A 16,918-nucleotide genomic window follows, 5' to 3' on the forward strand; every position below is an offset into this window, starting at 1 on the left:
TTGCCTATTCGCAATTTCTGCCAAAATTTTTCGTTTTTAAGCAACGAATGACCTGCCTACCTACTCACACGGGACATCACTGATTTTGACAGTATTTGTTCTATGTAATCTGAATCGTTATCACAAAAAAAACTAATTGCAGGTTTAATATAATATGTAGGTACCTACTTTATTAAAAAGAAAGTGTTGTCACGTCATCCAATCGGAAGTGTTAAAACACATATTTTATAGATTGAAAAATTTTAATGCGTGGATTTTGTTACACTTCGGGTAATATTTTACACTCCGCTTATGATAAATACGGATATTTTTTAGATTTTATATAACTCTATGACTGATTTGAACGGTTTAAAGGCCCTATTTTAAATTTTATGACGAAACTGTTGCGACATTTGCGTCAAATAAAATCGCCGCTGATAATATTATAATCGAAATCTGCTTACAAATTACGTATTTTTGTATTGCTTTTAACAGTGATTATTATGCATCGTATCAAAATATAGTATAAGCGAGTTGGATAGAATGATTCTACGATGCTACGAGCATACAGTAGCAACTTTTTTGCGTTAGTCAAGAATGTCGTGAGTTGAATTTATAATAAGAAACTTTCAATTGCAAATCGCGAAGTGCAGTCGTGAATGAATGTAGGTAAAACTAAATTAATTTATAGATACATAGATGGATAAACGTAGTTGGTATTGAAAAATGTCGTATGTCGAGAAACATCCAGTTGTCACGAAGCAAAAAAAGAACATTGCAATTGCTCTTATATTAAACGTGTAAGTATTCTTAAAAATGTAGTAGTGTGCTCTCTGTATTACGTAATAAAATATTTATTTGTTATACATTAATTACTTTCTAATAATCGCTATATTTTTCCATACAACCCATTGCTTTATAACTGTTTACAAGACTGTATTATTGAAATAAAATTATTAGCTAGCCGTAAACAAATTACGAATAAATGTATTTCCAGTGACGGATTTAGGGACTAATTAAACTAAATAAATTTAAAAAAAAAATACCAAGTAAAAATGTGTTCTTCTTTCTTTCGACCATGTCCGATCCTAATAAGATCATACGGGCCTCCACAGAGTGGAGGTTTGTATTAACAGATTTTGTTTTTACGAGAAATGGTTGTCAGCCACTAGCTCAACCTATTAGGTCCATACTCTGAGTCATACACAAATTGAAAAACAATATATTGTGTGCTTGCCAGACACAGGATTAGAATCTAGGACCCACGACGCTATAGATAGGCCGACGCGTGAAAATTTGTATGTACCTATTTATCAATGGCGTGCGGGTCATAGATGCTATGGATGCGGAGCATGCTCAAAAATATTCGATAAAATATTATATTACCTATATCCAATTTGGTAGTAAGAATGAAAAACATAATATTTAATTAAATTGTATAACTTAAACCTTGTTTTAAGATTCAATCAGTAACAAAACTCGTCGTGGCCCAAGTAGCCAATAATAATAAGTAATGTGTTCATGTATTTTGTATGCCTAATAAAAAACCACCACATGCAACTGCTTATAATATTGTGGTTTTAATTTAATAAAACGCATTTTTTTTTGTAGTACTTATTCCACTTTTAAATGCTTATAATATCTCTTTCTTAGAACACATCTTGTAACCAATAAAAATAATTATTATTGAAGATGGCAATAATGTCACATAATAATATTATTATTGGTTTATTTTGTTGGGTACATATACGTGGTTATTCCCAACCGAGATACTTCAGAGCCCTGGGGTTCTATGAGCTTAGAGTAAACGAGAGAATTAGAGTACACTTTTAGTTTAACCTATTTTTAAACAATGTATAATTTTCAAAGTAACTACCTATTGCTTGGTTAGATATCGTGTGATAAATTAATATTATTGCATTAGCGGCAGAATTACTTGTGTAAAGATTTTTTTGTAGAATGTCGCCGCCTATTATGCATTGTTCAATTAATTTTGATCGAATTGTATAAAAATTGCATGTTAAAGTTTCAGTTATAGCACAGATCTTTTTAGACTATGTATTGATAGATATGTTATATTGGCCAGTCCATTATTTTAGACAAATAAGTGTATGTTTAGATAACTCATATGTTTTTTGCCTGCGGTGCTAATCGATTTATATTATTTTTGAAGCTATACTTCTTTAGGCGCGTTTGGAAAATCAGATGAGAGTGTATTTTTGGCGTGTGAGATGTAAAACATAATTTATTTTTTCACAGAAAAAAACGCAATCGATTGGATTCGAACCACCAATTGTTCGGTTATCAGCCGAATGCACTACCTTTACGCCACAGTATGATACTGCAATCCTGACGATTATACAGTATAATATTATAGTTTAGAATTGTTCCGTTGCCTAGGCAGCGAATTTATTATTGTCTACCATTTGCAATTCCTTACGTAAACAAACTATTAAACGTCAGAGTGACATTTGGTACCTTAAAAATAAAAAAAAGAGGAACCAATATATAAATTAGTAATATAAGTTAAGGAGTATAGAAATAAACCAACGGCGCTTCAATAAGCGACCCGTTTTCTTAAGTCAAAGAATCTAGGTTATCACAAGTTTTGTTTTTGTTTTGTTACGCCAAAGAAGTATAACTTCTAACGAGCGTACATAAGTACACACAGCGAATTTTTTTAGATATAATATCAAGATTTCAAATATAATCTTGCCGTTTATCTATTGAATATCCGCGATAATTAATATTAGGATTTTAGACTGCTAATTTACGCGTACTGTTTTATACGTTTACCCATCTCGATCCCAATATGTGACCCCAGATAGGGGTTCCTTAAAATTTTACAAAATGTCTCAAGGATTTCGCCATTCAAAAAAGGTTGGCAATCACCGGAATGTATTATGCCCCATTTGTTGTTATTATGGTCTTTGTTTTGAGTAATATTTTATAGGTAGGTAGTAGGTATTCAATTTCTGAGTACTTAATGCGCCTGTTTTTTGAATAATTTAATAATTTGTTGACTGTTTAAAGTTTAAACTGTTCCGAGGCCCCGTTTAAAATCTTCTGACGAAAGGATTGTATCTAGGGATTGCAATATCGAATGAAACTGTCAATACTGGTTTTTCGGTATTTCTTATTGAATACCGGTATTTCTTAAACATTAATAAAACAGAAGTAGGTGCTTATAAATATATATATAGCTATTAAAATCTTTTTAAAATATTATTTTATAGCAAAAACCTTCATTTATTATGTTGACATTTAAAAATATATATTGATCATAATTGTAGAACTAGTGATTTTTTACGAATAATTTGAATATATTGATAATTTTAACTAAAGCCCTCAAAAGTTCATGAAGTGCAAATAAGTCCCGGCTGTAAGAAAAGCTTCTTAAATTCAACGCTTGTACAGTCATCAATAATTATAGAATAATAGAACATTTTTGTCACGGATGTTTACTATTTCGAAATAATATTATGATAATTCATCGCGACAATTACTTATGTAAATACATTTGATGAAATTTGTTTTATTATTTTTTCACCTCTGTTGGATTCAATCAATATATTTGCATTTTAGCAGCACATAACTCTTAATTCATTTTCAAAAACGTAAACGAGTGTGCTTTCTTAATACCGAAAATTCCGGTATTTTGGATTTTTAAAACCGGTATTTCGGTATTGACAAATACTGCAATACTGGTATTGCAATCCCTAATTGTGTCAACCGCATGATGCCCAGTGAACTATTTTTTTTTAAATTAAGCACTGTGTTTAATTTAATACAATAAAAATACGAATTGGAGAACGGATTGCAACATTGTACGTATGTATTTTTCAACACCGTGCCATATCTAGAACAATAGGTGTTATTTTTCAATAAAATATACTAATATGTCACGTATTTTGACTACTTTTGTGTTACAACGTCAATCCGTATTGATTATATTTGATATAATGTACAACCTATTGCAATATCACCGTCGATATTTTGGTAATTAACTTGCTAACGGCTGATTTTTCAATCAATTTCAATTTATTACATCAAAGCGAATCGAGATCAAGGAAATATTTGAACACGATCTAGCCGAGTAGATAGGGCGATTGTTGATATTCAAAATTAGGTAAATGTGCCGCAGAGGTGGCCATGAGATTTTACAACTTTCTTTTTAGACCAAACCAAACCAAACCTAACCTAACCTAACCTAATATAACCTACTCCAACCTAATATTACCTCATATAATCTAAGTTTGTGATAATGGTGCATCAAAATGTATGAAAATTTCAAATTTTCAATTAACGATTATTGGATCGAAAAGCCGATGCGCCGGCAGAAAAAGGTATTTATTATAATTGTCTACACGGAATAAACTGTTTTCGTAAAAAAAAAACTATACAATTTCATGGCTACCTCTGCGGCACAAGTACCCAAAATTATTTTGGTATGGTATATGCACTTATATAATATTTAAAACTAGATATTTTCATTAGATTCAGCTTTTACTTGGTGGTAATTCATGACAATTACATTATATATTTGTCATAATGTATGCGTATGTAACACATAAAGCTGTATATCTCTGATGCATATAAATTTTCATTCCAAGAGTTTGCGTCTTTGTTGCGCGATCGCATAAATATAACACCCACGTTGCATCTCTCTCATGCGTACTGGACTTTCCATGCTTCTCAGATACTTACTCGCATAAAATACACCGGATTTATCGAAATATATACCTACCAATCTATTTTGTTATTCAAATACACACGTTCTGCAGCTATGAATATTGTTACTCTATATATAGGGGATAGTATTAAGGCTATACTTCAGCTGAGGCATGGTCTAAAAAGATCGTGACTACGCGACGCGTGCCGAACAAAAGATAATTTGTTATAAAAATTCAACATGCGTCCATTTAATGTTATGTTTATTGTTATATTAGTAATAATAATGATATATTCATTGACATGTTTTCTTTTTCGAGTACATGCGTGACGTTTTTTAGTCATCTTTACACGATTTAAGAATATATTCCTCCGACGTCATCACAAAACATATTGACGAATTGACGTGCTCACATCTCGACTACCTCTCTCCGATTGGCAGCGAGTGCGAAATTTCGTTCCACTTATTGTTAAAAATTATTTGCCGTTTCACTGATGTATGCTCTTGAGCACATCGACAGGAATATTGACGAAAAGTGCTATCCTACTCGAGGGTCTGACCAATTAATTATTAGTGAAGTAGACTACTATCCTTTCAATATCTGCCACGGGAGAGATGTCACGAAGGACTGGCGACCGTCAACGATGAGGTAAGAGTATAACATATTATTGTAAAAATAATTTAAAAAAAAATATGTCTTGTACGAAAAGTAAACCATGGTCAAAGTCATCATAGTTAAAAAAAAAAAACAAGTACTAATTATTATTATATTATAAGGTATACTCTGATAATGATTCCCTCAGGCGATAATGTTCCGTAAATTTAATAGATACCTACTTACTATAAAATGCCTCTCATGTCGATTACAAAACGTGCTAAGACCTTGATCCTAAGGTAAGTGGTCAATAAATTTACTTTTTCAATGCTGTGATGATGAAATGATCACACAGCCGTCGTTATTTGAAGGTGCACTGCCAGTGGAATGGGATACCACATTGTGATAATGTTAAATAGGTACTAAATATTTCCATCAGATAAAATAATAAATTAAAAACAATTCGATTTTAAAGCTATATTATTTTGATTTAGCAATTCTGATTAACATTTTAATGTATCGGGATAATGAAATATTTTTTTTTTATATTATGACTGACTAGGTAGTGGTGAACGGGTGTAAGAGTTGTTGTTCACATAATTTCAAGAAAATTAAAATTTGATTATGGCTTCAAGATTTCTTTTAGAAATTTGAAACATCCTTAGACTATAGAATATAGATACAACAGTTGTTTGTTCTCCCAATGTGCTGAACTAACTTGCCGTTGCTAATGACAATGACATTTGGGAGGATAATAAATGTGTTCAATTTTTGATCGCTTCGGATATTGAAATATTCCACTTGTGTGGGAATTAGTTTAGTTGGACATTGTTTTATATAATTTTAAAATATGGTCAATTTAGCTCATTCGGTGTATTTTCATGTACCTTTTTTAATTGTATAACCATTTATTCTGTTAAAATACCGTTAACACATTTTTTTTATGTCGTTTAGTAAATGAATCTTGAATATATTAAATTATTTTTGAGTTACAATCCGTATTATTTACAATGACAATGATTTATGTTCGATTATAGATATTTATGTAAAAATTATATCGCCAATTTATAGTTTCCTATAGATAAAGTTAAATAAAAATTTTCATAATATATTAAGGGCCCACATGCTCAGCGTAGGTCAACATGGAGCTTTTATGGTATTTTCAGAGCATAACCCTGGACATTCCTTAAACGTTATAGATAATTCATTTATATAATATTGAAGCCTTATTATCCTTTATATTTATTTTAAACATTTGATGACTGCATAAAGTATGTTTATTATATAAAATAGTATTCTTTTAAACCTCTCGCTCTAATGTTTTAGAATATAGTCATATTTCAGTACATCCATGTGCAGTGGTGTTAAGATTTTTTCTGAAAATACCATAAAAGCTCCATTTTGACCTACGCTGAGCATGTGGGCCATTAATATGTAATGTATTCTGTATTTTTTGCAAGAAACATAATATTATACATATCTACCAATTAATCATGGAATAATAGTATTTACAATCACGGAAGTTTGAGATCAAGACATCGAACGGGATCCTGGTGTTGCAAACATTAATTATTGTTCTAAAAAATAATGATTTAATAATGAAAGTAATTGGCAAGATTACAAGAGACACGGCCATAGACTATAGATACATCTAGACGCCACCCGTTGCATTGCTAAATGAAGCTACGTGCCGTGCGTTTGGTTTATGGGCGAGCGAACGCATTCGCCTACAAATGTTCGAGACCATAGACCATTTCGCTAGTGCTCGCCCAAAGTGCACGCACTAGACGCTCAGAATTAAAATATAATTTTCTATTTTTTTACGTTATATAGTATTTTTAAGCGGTCAAAATGCAACCATTAGGTAAAGATATCCATAATTTAAGTTATTTTAAAGAAACACTAGGTCACTGATATTAAAATAAATAATAATATACAAATAAATTGTCACGAACATGGATCAACTTACCTATGAAACGTAATACCATCTTCTTGCTTATCAGTACGGCTACCATATTTTAATACAACACGCAGAACCACCTTTCCTACTTAATTAACTAAAAATATATACCACTGACTTTATGTTTAACACAAAAAATAGCAAATTTAGCAACACGAACTTGCAGATTATCGATGCTACGTGAAGCGATTCACCACGATTTGTCAGCAATACTTTTGGAAACTGACTCAAAAATATGTAGACCTTTTATCTTACTCTAGCGCGTGTCGCAGAGATTATAAGGGTGCCGAATACTTTCTCACTCGCACTCATGCATCGTTTTTGTTCAGGCCTTGGACACGGCTTATTATTTCTATGGTGATATTGTTAGAAAGTAATGTTGGATTATGCTTTATGCGTGTTCAGTAGGTAAATAGTTATTCCAGTCTATTAATATTTTCTCAAAATTTGTTTTCGTTTGACACATTCTTTTATTCTTATTAATATGTAATTGACCTACACAGATAGTTACTTTAACATTATTCAATATTACCACGTTTTCCTTAGCTCGTATTCTTGTTTGTCTGGTGGTTGTTTATCCAGTACAAATCTTGCAATCGATTTTTAACTATCTTCCCGACTAGCAAGACATTTGAAACTTTTAGAATATATCAGAACACGATACCGATGCATTCTTTTAATACTTTTAATTTTCAGTTAATTCTGTTTTGTATGAAAAGTTATTTCGGAAGAAATCCGTAATCCAATCCACTATTATTGGTTGCTAAGGGGGTGGTCCTAACAACCTAATTATTAATATATACGTGCGTTACTAATAATCAATATGAAATGTCAAAATGACATTTTTGTATTCTATATTTATTCAGTAAGTATTTCTGTTAAAAGTATTTATTAATACATAGAATTGTCAAGTTTATATGATTCAACAGAAAATTTAAAAACGTGGTATGTAAAAAGTTTATTTTATCTTGTAATTATAATTTAGGTAACCTACAACGCCATGACGAAATCAATTTTCAATAGAATAATATTATTAACTATTTATGTGTCAAACGTATAATAATGTTGACTGAATATTAGACTCGTAGTAGGTATATCAATAATTATTGAACTGGGTTTGCGTAGTAGACTTCGTTATATTGATTTTGAATCAAAGTTTTTCTTAATTATTCTGCGATTTTCGAGTTATCCATATATCTATCTTGACGGTTATGACGTCGTCCCATCATTTGAACGTCCTAAATCAATCATGTTCAAACTTTTTCGTCTTACGCCGCCATTTGCGTTTAAATGGGCCTGCTCTTCTCCGCGAAGTTTCTCAAATCTTAAAATCAGCCCATACTTAAATAAACTCAAATTGCTGCCCCATAGCATTGTTAGTGTCATGTTCAATCATTACTCGCTACTTACTTTAATTATTTGGCTATTTAAAATACGCAAAAAAGATCCTATTCTAATTTGGCATTGTAGGTAGGTGTTATTCGAATATCTTCCTTTATTTGCTGACCCCAAGCAACGCATGACCTTCTTAGACACACGAGACGTCACTTCAGCTTACCTCATTTCTCTCAAATTTTGATCCGATGTGACCTTCTATATATTATTATCTTCCTGAAAGTACATTTGAAATCAGTTGCTAAGATTTAGATAGGTAAGTAGGCACCTACAATTCAAATTCAATTATATATCGTGAGAGGAAGTATTGGAGGTCACAGATGGATGCAGCAATGGGTTTTATCGTTGCGATCGTACACCAGTGTATTGATATTATCTAGAAATATTTTATTGACAGCTTGCGGCACACAGTTTGAACACCACCGTCCTAAATGCAATGTAGATAATTCATCATATATCTGAGCATTAATATAAGTTTATTTCAAATCATTTGATTGTCTTATGTAATAATATCAGACTCACGACTGTACCTACTCGGTCAAAACTAAATGCCGCCTATTCGACGCTTGTTTTCTGATGGTACTGCTTTACGGTAGTGAATCATGGCACCTTACGAAGACTCAAAACAGCCGTATACTGAGTTTCGAGAACAGATCTTTGCAACGAATACTGGGAGTGCGGTGGTTTGACTTTAGGAGTAACGAGGAGATAAGAGAATGAACCAAGCAGCCTCTCATCACGCTGAAAGTAAAGAGGTGACGTTGGACCTGGCTCGACCACGTGCTGCGGATGCCAGAAGAGAACTTCAACATGGTCTGCCTGTTCTTCAAGCCAACCGGATTTCGGCGTCCTGGAAGGCCGCTAAATAATATATATATATCAGTGGCGACGAGTGGAGGTAGGCTGTTAAAATCCGCCATAAATAGTACACTCTAAACTTTGTCATTCATACGTATGTGTACTCATTGAAGTACAATGTCATTGTTGAAGTAAGACTAGTCTTGGTTATTTTTTTAAATTCAATTAAACCCTACGAAACCAAGCCATAATAGATAATAGTTAAAAAAATACCCGTCTATCTATAAAGTATCTAAACTTATACAATTGAATCATACATAACAATGGATATTTTATAGATAGAATAATATTTTTATCTATTATAGTTTAGTTTAGGCAGGGCTTAATGAATTTAAAAAAAATTAACCAACAATATGTGTAATATGTATTCTCAATACATTGACAACAAATAAGTATGAATGAAAAAGTGTGCACAATCATTTTGTCGTATCGTCCAAAGTATACCAAAAGTATTATGGATTGAAATACATATGACTAAGAAAGTTTAATGTGCACTTTTTATGGCGGACCTTAACAGCCTACCTCCACCCTTCGGTACTGCTATATAGTGTATAGGGCGGAGCTACGGGATGCTGGCTTGACCTAGAATGACGCAAGAAGACTGGCGAGTGACAGAGATTCTTGTAGGCGCCGTATGGTATCCTTATAAGCGGACATGGCCGAAAAAGAATTTAATAATTACTTTGACATCGAAATTCACTAATTAATAGATAGCGCGTTATAGTGTTACCAGAATCTACAGTTTAAAACTGATATGCAACTAAAATTAAACAATTAATAACTGCTGTATCTAATTAAACCTTGACTTTTGTATGTTTTATTAAAATTCGACGATCACATTGCATATTCAAAAACATATTATATTAACAATGCTTACATATTATGCGAAACCATACTTAATTAGTTAATTCAAAGTGTTATAATAAGCATGTTGTATTCAGTGGCATGCCTAGGTAACAGAATATCGTCATCGACCATTTTGTAGGTAATAGTATGAAATTAAATTGGAATTCATTAATCATACACGATATTTTATTATAAAATAATAGAAATTTTCTTCCTGTATCTTGTTTACGGAAAAATGCATAAACTGGCCTTTAGAACTCCTACGCGATTATTCACTCCAATGCATTTTTATTTATTTTCATGCTTGAACAAAGTTCAAAACGTTAATAACATAACATAAACTATATTATAAATAAAAATATGTAAAATAATACATACACATTATTATAAAAATAGTAGTGTGAAAAAAAATATACAAATTGATGTAATATAGGCACGGTATAAGGAAATACAAAGAATGAGTTAATCAAGGTAATTTGTTTTTAAGTTATAAAACAACGTCAACAAAAGGCAGTGACGGATTTAGGGACTTAAAGCCCCGAGGCACTGAGTGATTATTGGACACGATAAAAAAAAATTGTAGAATGGTGTCAGATTCTTGTAGCAATGCAGGCGACTTATTTAGGTGTTGGTATCACTACTTTCAAACGACACTAATAATTATACTGTTCCAAAGTGATCTGAATCTTCAAAGAATCAGTCTTCTCTCTGTCTACCTCTATCCTAGAATCACTCTTTGTAACTAAGACTAATTATTATTAACAGTACCGGAATTATGCATGCGGGGGCCATGGGCTAATACGTATTGGGGGGGGGGGGCAAACCCTAACTAAATCCGTTCATTTTTCTTGCCCAAATGACAGAATGGTTCCATTAGTGGATGCAGCTAATCTATTATTTAATGGTAGTTTTTATTATGCACGAACACGTTGCAAAAATAACTAACTGAAATGCATCACGAACCATTCTCAATAAGATAGATAAGTAGTTGATTCGCCAACGAATTGCATTTGTTTTTATTTGTGCATTGTAAATATTTCTTCAGGTGGAATATACATATTTCCCTGAAATTTATTTCAATAATATTGTATTTTAATTATAAAACCTTCCTAGTTTTATCTTACTTGGCAAGGGAGGCTTCAAAGTCATTACCAATTTGTGGGCCCTAGGTTATATCCCCTTCAGCCCCCCAATGGTAAATCCGACCCTGATTATAGAAGATTACAGTTATGATACATTCAAATATTAGTGCCTGTTTTTTAGTACAAATACCTACCTGCGTATCTATCTGCTTAACGGCCCACATGCCAAACGTAGGTCAAAATGGAAATTTTACGGTATTTTCAAAGCATTAGCCTGAACATTCCTTAAACGTTATAGATAATCTATTTATATAATTTTGAAGCCTTATTATCCTTTATATTTATTTTAAATAATAGTATTCTTTTAAACCTATGGATCTAATGTTTTAGAATACAGTCATATTTCAGTACATCCATGTGCAGTGGTGTTAAGATTTTTTAGATTTATTAATTTTTAAACGCATTTATAAAACCATTAGTAAAATTTATGTTGACATTATTATAGTGAAATATTTACGATAAAAAAATATATTTATAATCTCTGTGATCCCAAATTTGAAAAGAATTAGGCATTTTATTATTCAAAAAATGGGCAAGATTACCACATTTGAAGATAATTCTAAAGATACTGATTATACGCTATGTCTTTAACCATTTAAATGTGATAAAACATCCTACGAATAATGATTGTTTTATAATAATTATTGACCTAAGAATAAGGTAGTATTTTTTGAAATACGCCATTTCTATTGGCATTTCCCAACGGTTATGCTATAACATACGGCCGTAGCTATAAGTTGACAAACGATAACTGAAGTAGGGAGTAAAATCATGTTGACGCGCGTGTTTGAACATGTACTTAACTGAAAAAATCGTTAAATAGATTATCTACAACCAAAATACCATAATATCTCCATTTTGACCTTCGTCGGGCATGTGGGCCCTTAAGTGATTATGTTATGGCCCTCTTTGATGTAGGTTTCAAGGATTTTGTTATGCCCTGGTTTATATTGTACACTCAATTTGTGAGTAATACTGTATCTTTTTTTGTATAATTTAATAATCGTATGTCAACTATTATCGCATGCGAACAATCTTTCTACTTCCGCGAATCCTACTATCAAAAGTTATAATAATATCATTTTTCTTTAATTTATATTTTCTAAGTAGTGTATGACCTGTATATCTTCATGGGACGTCACTGGATGTATTTATTTGTTTTTCATTTTTCGATTACTTTCTTGAGTTTTGCTTGAGGTCATTAATGAGTAAACGCACTTGGTAAAAAACATGAGCACGCACAGCATAGTGTACCCAGTTACATAAAAATATTCGAAGGTAGATGGATGTGAAATCGCAATGGAGTTTTAAGAATTTTCGCCAAAAGTTCAAAATAGATCAGCGCTCGACACAATGTTGTACTTACTTATTAAAATATGCACAATAATGCCTTTAAAATGAACACATGTCGTGCAGTTATATGAAAATCCTCGAAGGTCTGATGTGAAATCTTAATAATAATTGAGGGTTTGGAAACTCTACCAAAAAATGCATAATGTATCAGCTGATATCAGGTGTCTATAAATTAATATAAATGTACTTAATACTAAAATATGCACAATATTATTAGGTAAACGCTGTGATTAAAATACAAACACATACGAAATCGTGTAGTTATATGAAAATGTTCGATAAAATATACTTCGGCGTAAAATCAGATGGTACGAGTTGGTTTTTGAAAATAATATCAAATAATTACAAGATAAAAAGAAGATTTAATATATAACGTTTTAAAATTTTCTGTTGAATTATTATGCTCAATATGCTCAAACTTGTACTTGATATGAAGTAAATAACAAACAAACAAACAAACAAATATAGAATACTGAAATGTCATTTTTATTTCCATAGTAACGCACGTATATATTAATAATTTAGTTACTAGGACCACCCCCTTAGCAGCCAATAATAGTATTTTACTTTTTACGGATTTCTCTGAAATAACTTTTCATACAAAACAGAACGAACTGAAAATAAATTCAATTCTGCTTAAAGATGACTAGAAGTATTAAAAGAATAATTGGCATCGTGTTCTGATATATTCTAAAAGTTTCGAATGTCTAGCTAGTCGGAAAGTTAGTTAAAAATCGATTGCAAGATTTGTACTGGATAAACAACCACCGGACAAATAAGAATTCTTTTTCTTTCGACCATGTCCGATGCTAATAGGATCATATGGGCCTCCACAGAGTAGAGGTTGACAGATTTTGTTTTTTACGAGAAATAGATGTCAGCCACTTGCTCAACCTATTAGGTCCATACTCTGACACACACAAATTTAAAAACAATATTTGTACTTGCTAGACCCAAGATTCGAACCTGGGACCCACGGCGTTATAGTCCAACGCTTAAGCCGTACGGCCACCGTGGATATATCAAATAAGAATACGAGCTAATAAAAACGTTGTAATTGTAAAATGCAAAACACGAAAGATAAGTTTATTGCAAATAATTTGGACTACAGAAAGAGGGATTTATACCAACTTCTTGCATACAAATTACAACATTTGGCAGAAATGATTTTAGTCTGATTGAATTGGTAACCATAGATAAGTTATATTTTCTGCGTAAAACGAATATTAATTGTAAATAAATCAAAATGGCATCCTGCTATTGACGTATTGCTTTCTTACATATTTATGTTCTGTTATTTAGGTGTTCATAAATTAATAGTGATAAATAATTACAAGATAAAAAGAAATTTTTATAAACCACGTTTTTAAATTTTATGTTGAATCATATAAACTTGACAATTCTATGTATTAATAATTTAAGACAAATAAGGCAATTGTCAACAAATCATTTTTTTGCTATTTTGCAACAAACAAACAAAATATATAGAATACTGAAATGTCATTTTGATTTCCATAGTAACTCACGTATATATTAATAATTTAGTTGCTATGATCACCCCCTTAGCAACCAATAATAGTGGATTGGATTACGGATTTCTTCCGAAAATCGATTGCAAGATTTGTACTGGATAAACAACCACCGGACAAAGAAGAATACGAGCTAATAAAAACGTGGTAAAAATCGGTGCAAGTCTCTTTTATCTCTCAATACAACCCTTTGAAATTGGCAAATAAATCTCAGCGTACGAGTGTGATGTTTGGCATCAATTAATCTGCAACGCGAAATGATTTGCAACTAATTCAATCATTTGACATTGTAACAGTTTTTTCAATTTCACGTTTATAATAATTATTATCATTAGATTCTTAAAGACAGGGGCTTTCTTTAAGGTCTTCGGTTTATTATAAACAAAAATTACACTCCATTATATTTATATATATATCAGAGGCGAAGTGTGGAGGTAGGCTGTTGAGTTGATATAAATAGTTCACACTAAACTTTGTCAGTCATACCTATTTTTATACAATTTGCAGATGGTGAGGTCAAAATATATTTACATAATCTAATATGTAAATTCCTCAAGCCTGGGAATTTTACCACTTTTATTGGGCTTCACGGCCTGTTATGGTGTTTATTAAAGAAACAAATAATAATAATAATTAAAACCTGCCTAAACCAATTAATATAATAGTTTAGGTGTGCTATGGGCGATCAAATAAGAATGTGCACACTTTTTCAGTCATACTTATTTGTTTTAGTTTAATTAAGAAATTAATTTATTACAGATGGTGTTGATTAGTTTTTGCCTTGCCTAAACCAAACCATATTCAATAAAATAAATCATCTACCTATAAAATATCTAAAACTATGTATGGTTTAATGGCATAACTTTAGATAGTTTATAGATAAACGATTTTTTTTACTATTATCTACTATGATGGCTTGGATTAGGCAGGGTTAAATTGAATTTTAAAAACTAACAAACAATATCTTAGTAGTAGCCTTAGTTCAGTGAAAACAAATACGTTTGACTGACAAAGTTTAGTATGCACTATTTTAGGAGCCTACCTCCACCCTTCGCCGATGATATTATATATTATGCAGTCACCCTCTAGAAAATCCAGGAGTCGCGATGTCCTTTGTCGTTATATTAACTCCAAACATAGAATAATTTAATGTAATGTGGATATCACAAAGAGTTTTTTTACCACGTTTAGTTATTATCGAGCAATCAATCTAATGCTTTTTTAATTTTTTTTTCATAAAAGATTTTTTCTATTGGTTATAATAATATATTTTCTCAAAAGTGTTTTCAAAACTATGTATGTTATCTAAAAAGAAGTTGGGATGGGAAAGGGTATTGATACCTACCGTTTAGTCGGCTTTAGTAATGATATTAAGTTAAAAAATAATATATTCAGTATCTACTTACACTCCTACCACTCCTGGCAGTTCACCGAAGAAATCCTTCCGCACAACACTTTTATATTCAACTAAGCACGGCATCGAGGGTCTGAAGGGCGTAGGGCCTTCCCTTCTGTACACCTTTTCAATCTCCTCAGCATCATACACAAACAAAAGGTCTGGCCTTCCGATGAGGCCAGCCATTTTAACAATCTTTCCATATCTTTCGTGCAGAATGTACGAGACTTCTCCCAAATCTGAAATCTGGTACTGTCCGATCCAGGGGATCAGTCTCCAGGTATTTCCAAACAGAGGCAGTGGCACCGGACCTGGGACTTCCGAATAGGGCCTGGCAGAATGCAATTCGTCAGTTCTGTACGGACACACATCGGCCTCGTGTGTCGCTGATATTTCTCTGACAGTAGAACGAGACCGGATTTGATCATTTATTCCACTCGCGTAGCCGGGCGATTTCGTGTCTTTGATACCAGAGACATTGTTTTGTATTCTATTCAAAGCAGTACAAGAAATATACGCTTTGTTAGTTTTTTGGTAATGGTTTTCAATAAGCGATGACCTCGTATTACTTAGGGAAACATTGTAAGGCTTAAAATTTCCGTTTGTTACACTGATTTGTCTTGTTGAATACAGTCTATCTGTTATGTACCCACATTTTAAAACACGGTTAAACGGTGTAATCGATTGGTTATAGGTTTTAGTTACGGTGTTCTTTTTCGTGAGAATTTTTGTGTTTTCTCTGAAGACGTTGGTCGATTTCAGGGCAGATCTGGCCGTAGCCATGATGGTAGTGCAGAGTGGACAAGATCCACACACCGTTCTTCACGACTAACCGATGACTGGCGCGCGTTTATTGTTCGGTTAAAGCGCTGTTCGCATACATGCCTTGTTGTAGTTAAGCAGGCTTGACAAACTATTTAATTAAATAGACAGCGAATTATTTGAATTAAAAACACATTAATTTTCGCGGAATGTTTTGAATTTAAATATATTGCTAAATTAATCAAAACTTATCAAATGCGTACTCAATTAAAATATATTATACTCCCAAAGAACTAACACATATTTTACCGTATTCGAGAAGTAGAAAATTACTATAATAATTAATAATAAATAATACATCAAAATATTTAGTACTTACTTAATAATAATTTTATTATTATTCCGTTTAACAACAAAAAGAAAGTTTAAAA

The 16,918-nt window shown here is 32.0% G+C and overlaps 1 protein-coding gene across 1 annotated transcript in view; it reads right to left on the minus strand.

The window, feature by feature from the left end:
- LOC147077615 (putative cytochrome P450 301a1, mitochondrial) overlaps positions 1 to 16,566 on the minus strand; it is a 66,212-nt gene extending 49,646 nt beyond the window's left edge. Inside the window, exon 1 of the mRNA XM_085940114.1 lies at positions 15,736 to 16,566. Within this exon, the coding sequence (XP_085796240.1) occupies positions 15,736 to 16,508 (773 nt within the window). The 5' untranslated portion in view covers positions 16,509 to 16,566. The remainder of the gene's footprint in view (positions 1 to 15,735) is intronic.
- Between the last annotated feature and the right edge of the window lie 352 nt (positions 16,567 to 16,918).

The sequence above is a fragment of the Rhyacophila brunnea genome, unplaced genomic scaffold, assembly GCF_057557595.1.
Source record: "Rhyacophila brunnea isolate RB1 unplaced genomic scaffold, BYU_Rbru_1.0 scaffold_12, whole genome shotgun sequence".
Taxonomy (NCBI): Eukaryota; Metazoa; Arthropoda; class Insecta; order Trichoptera; family Rhyacophilidae; genus Rhyacophila; species Rhyacophila brunnea.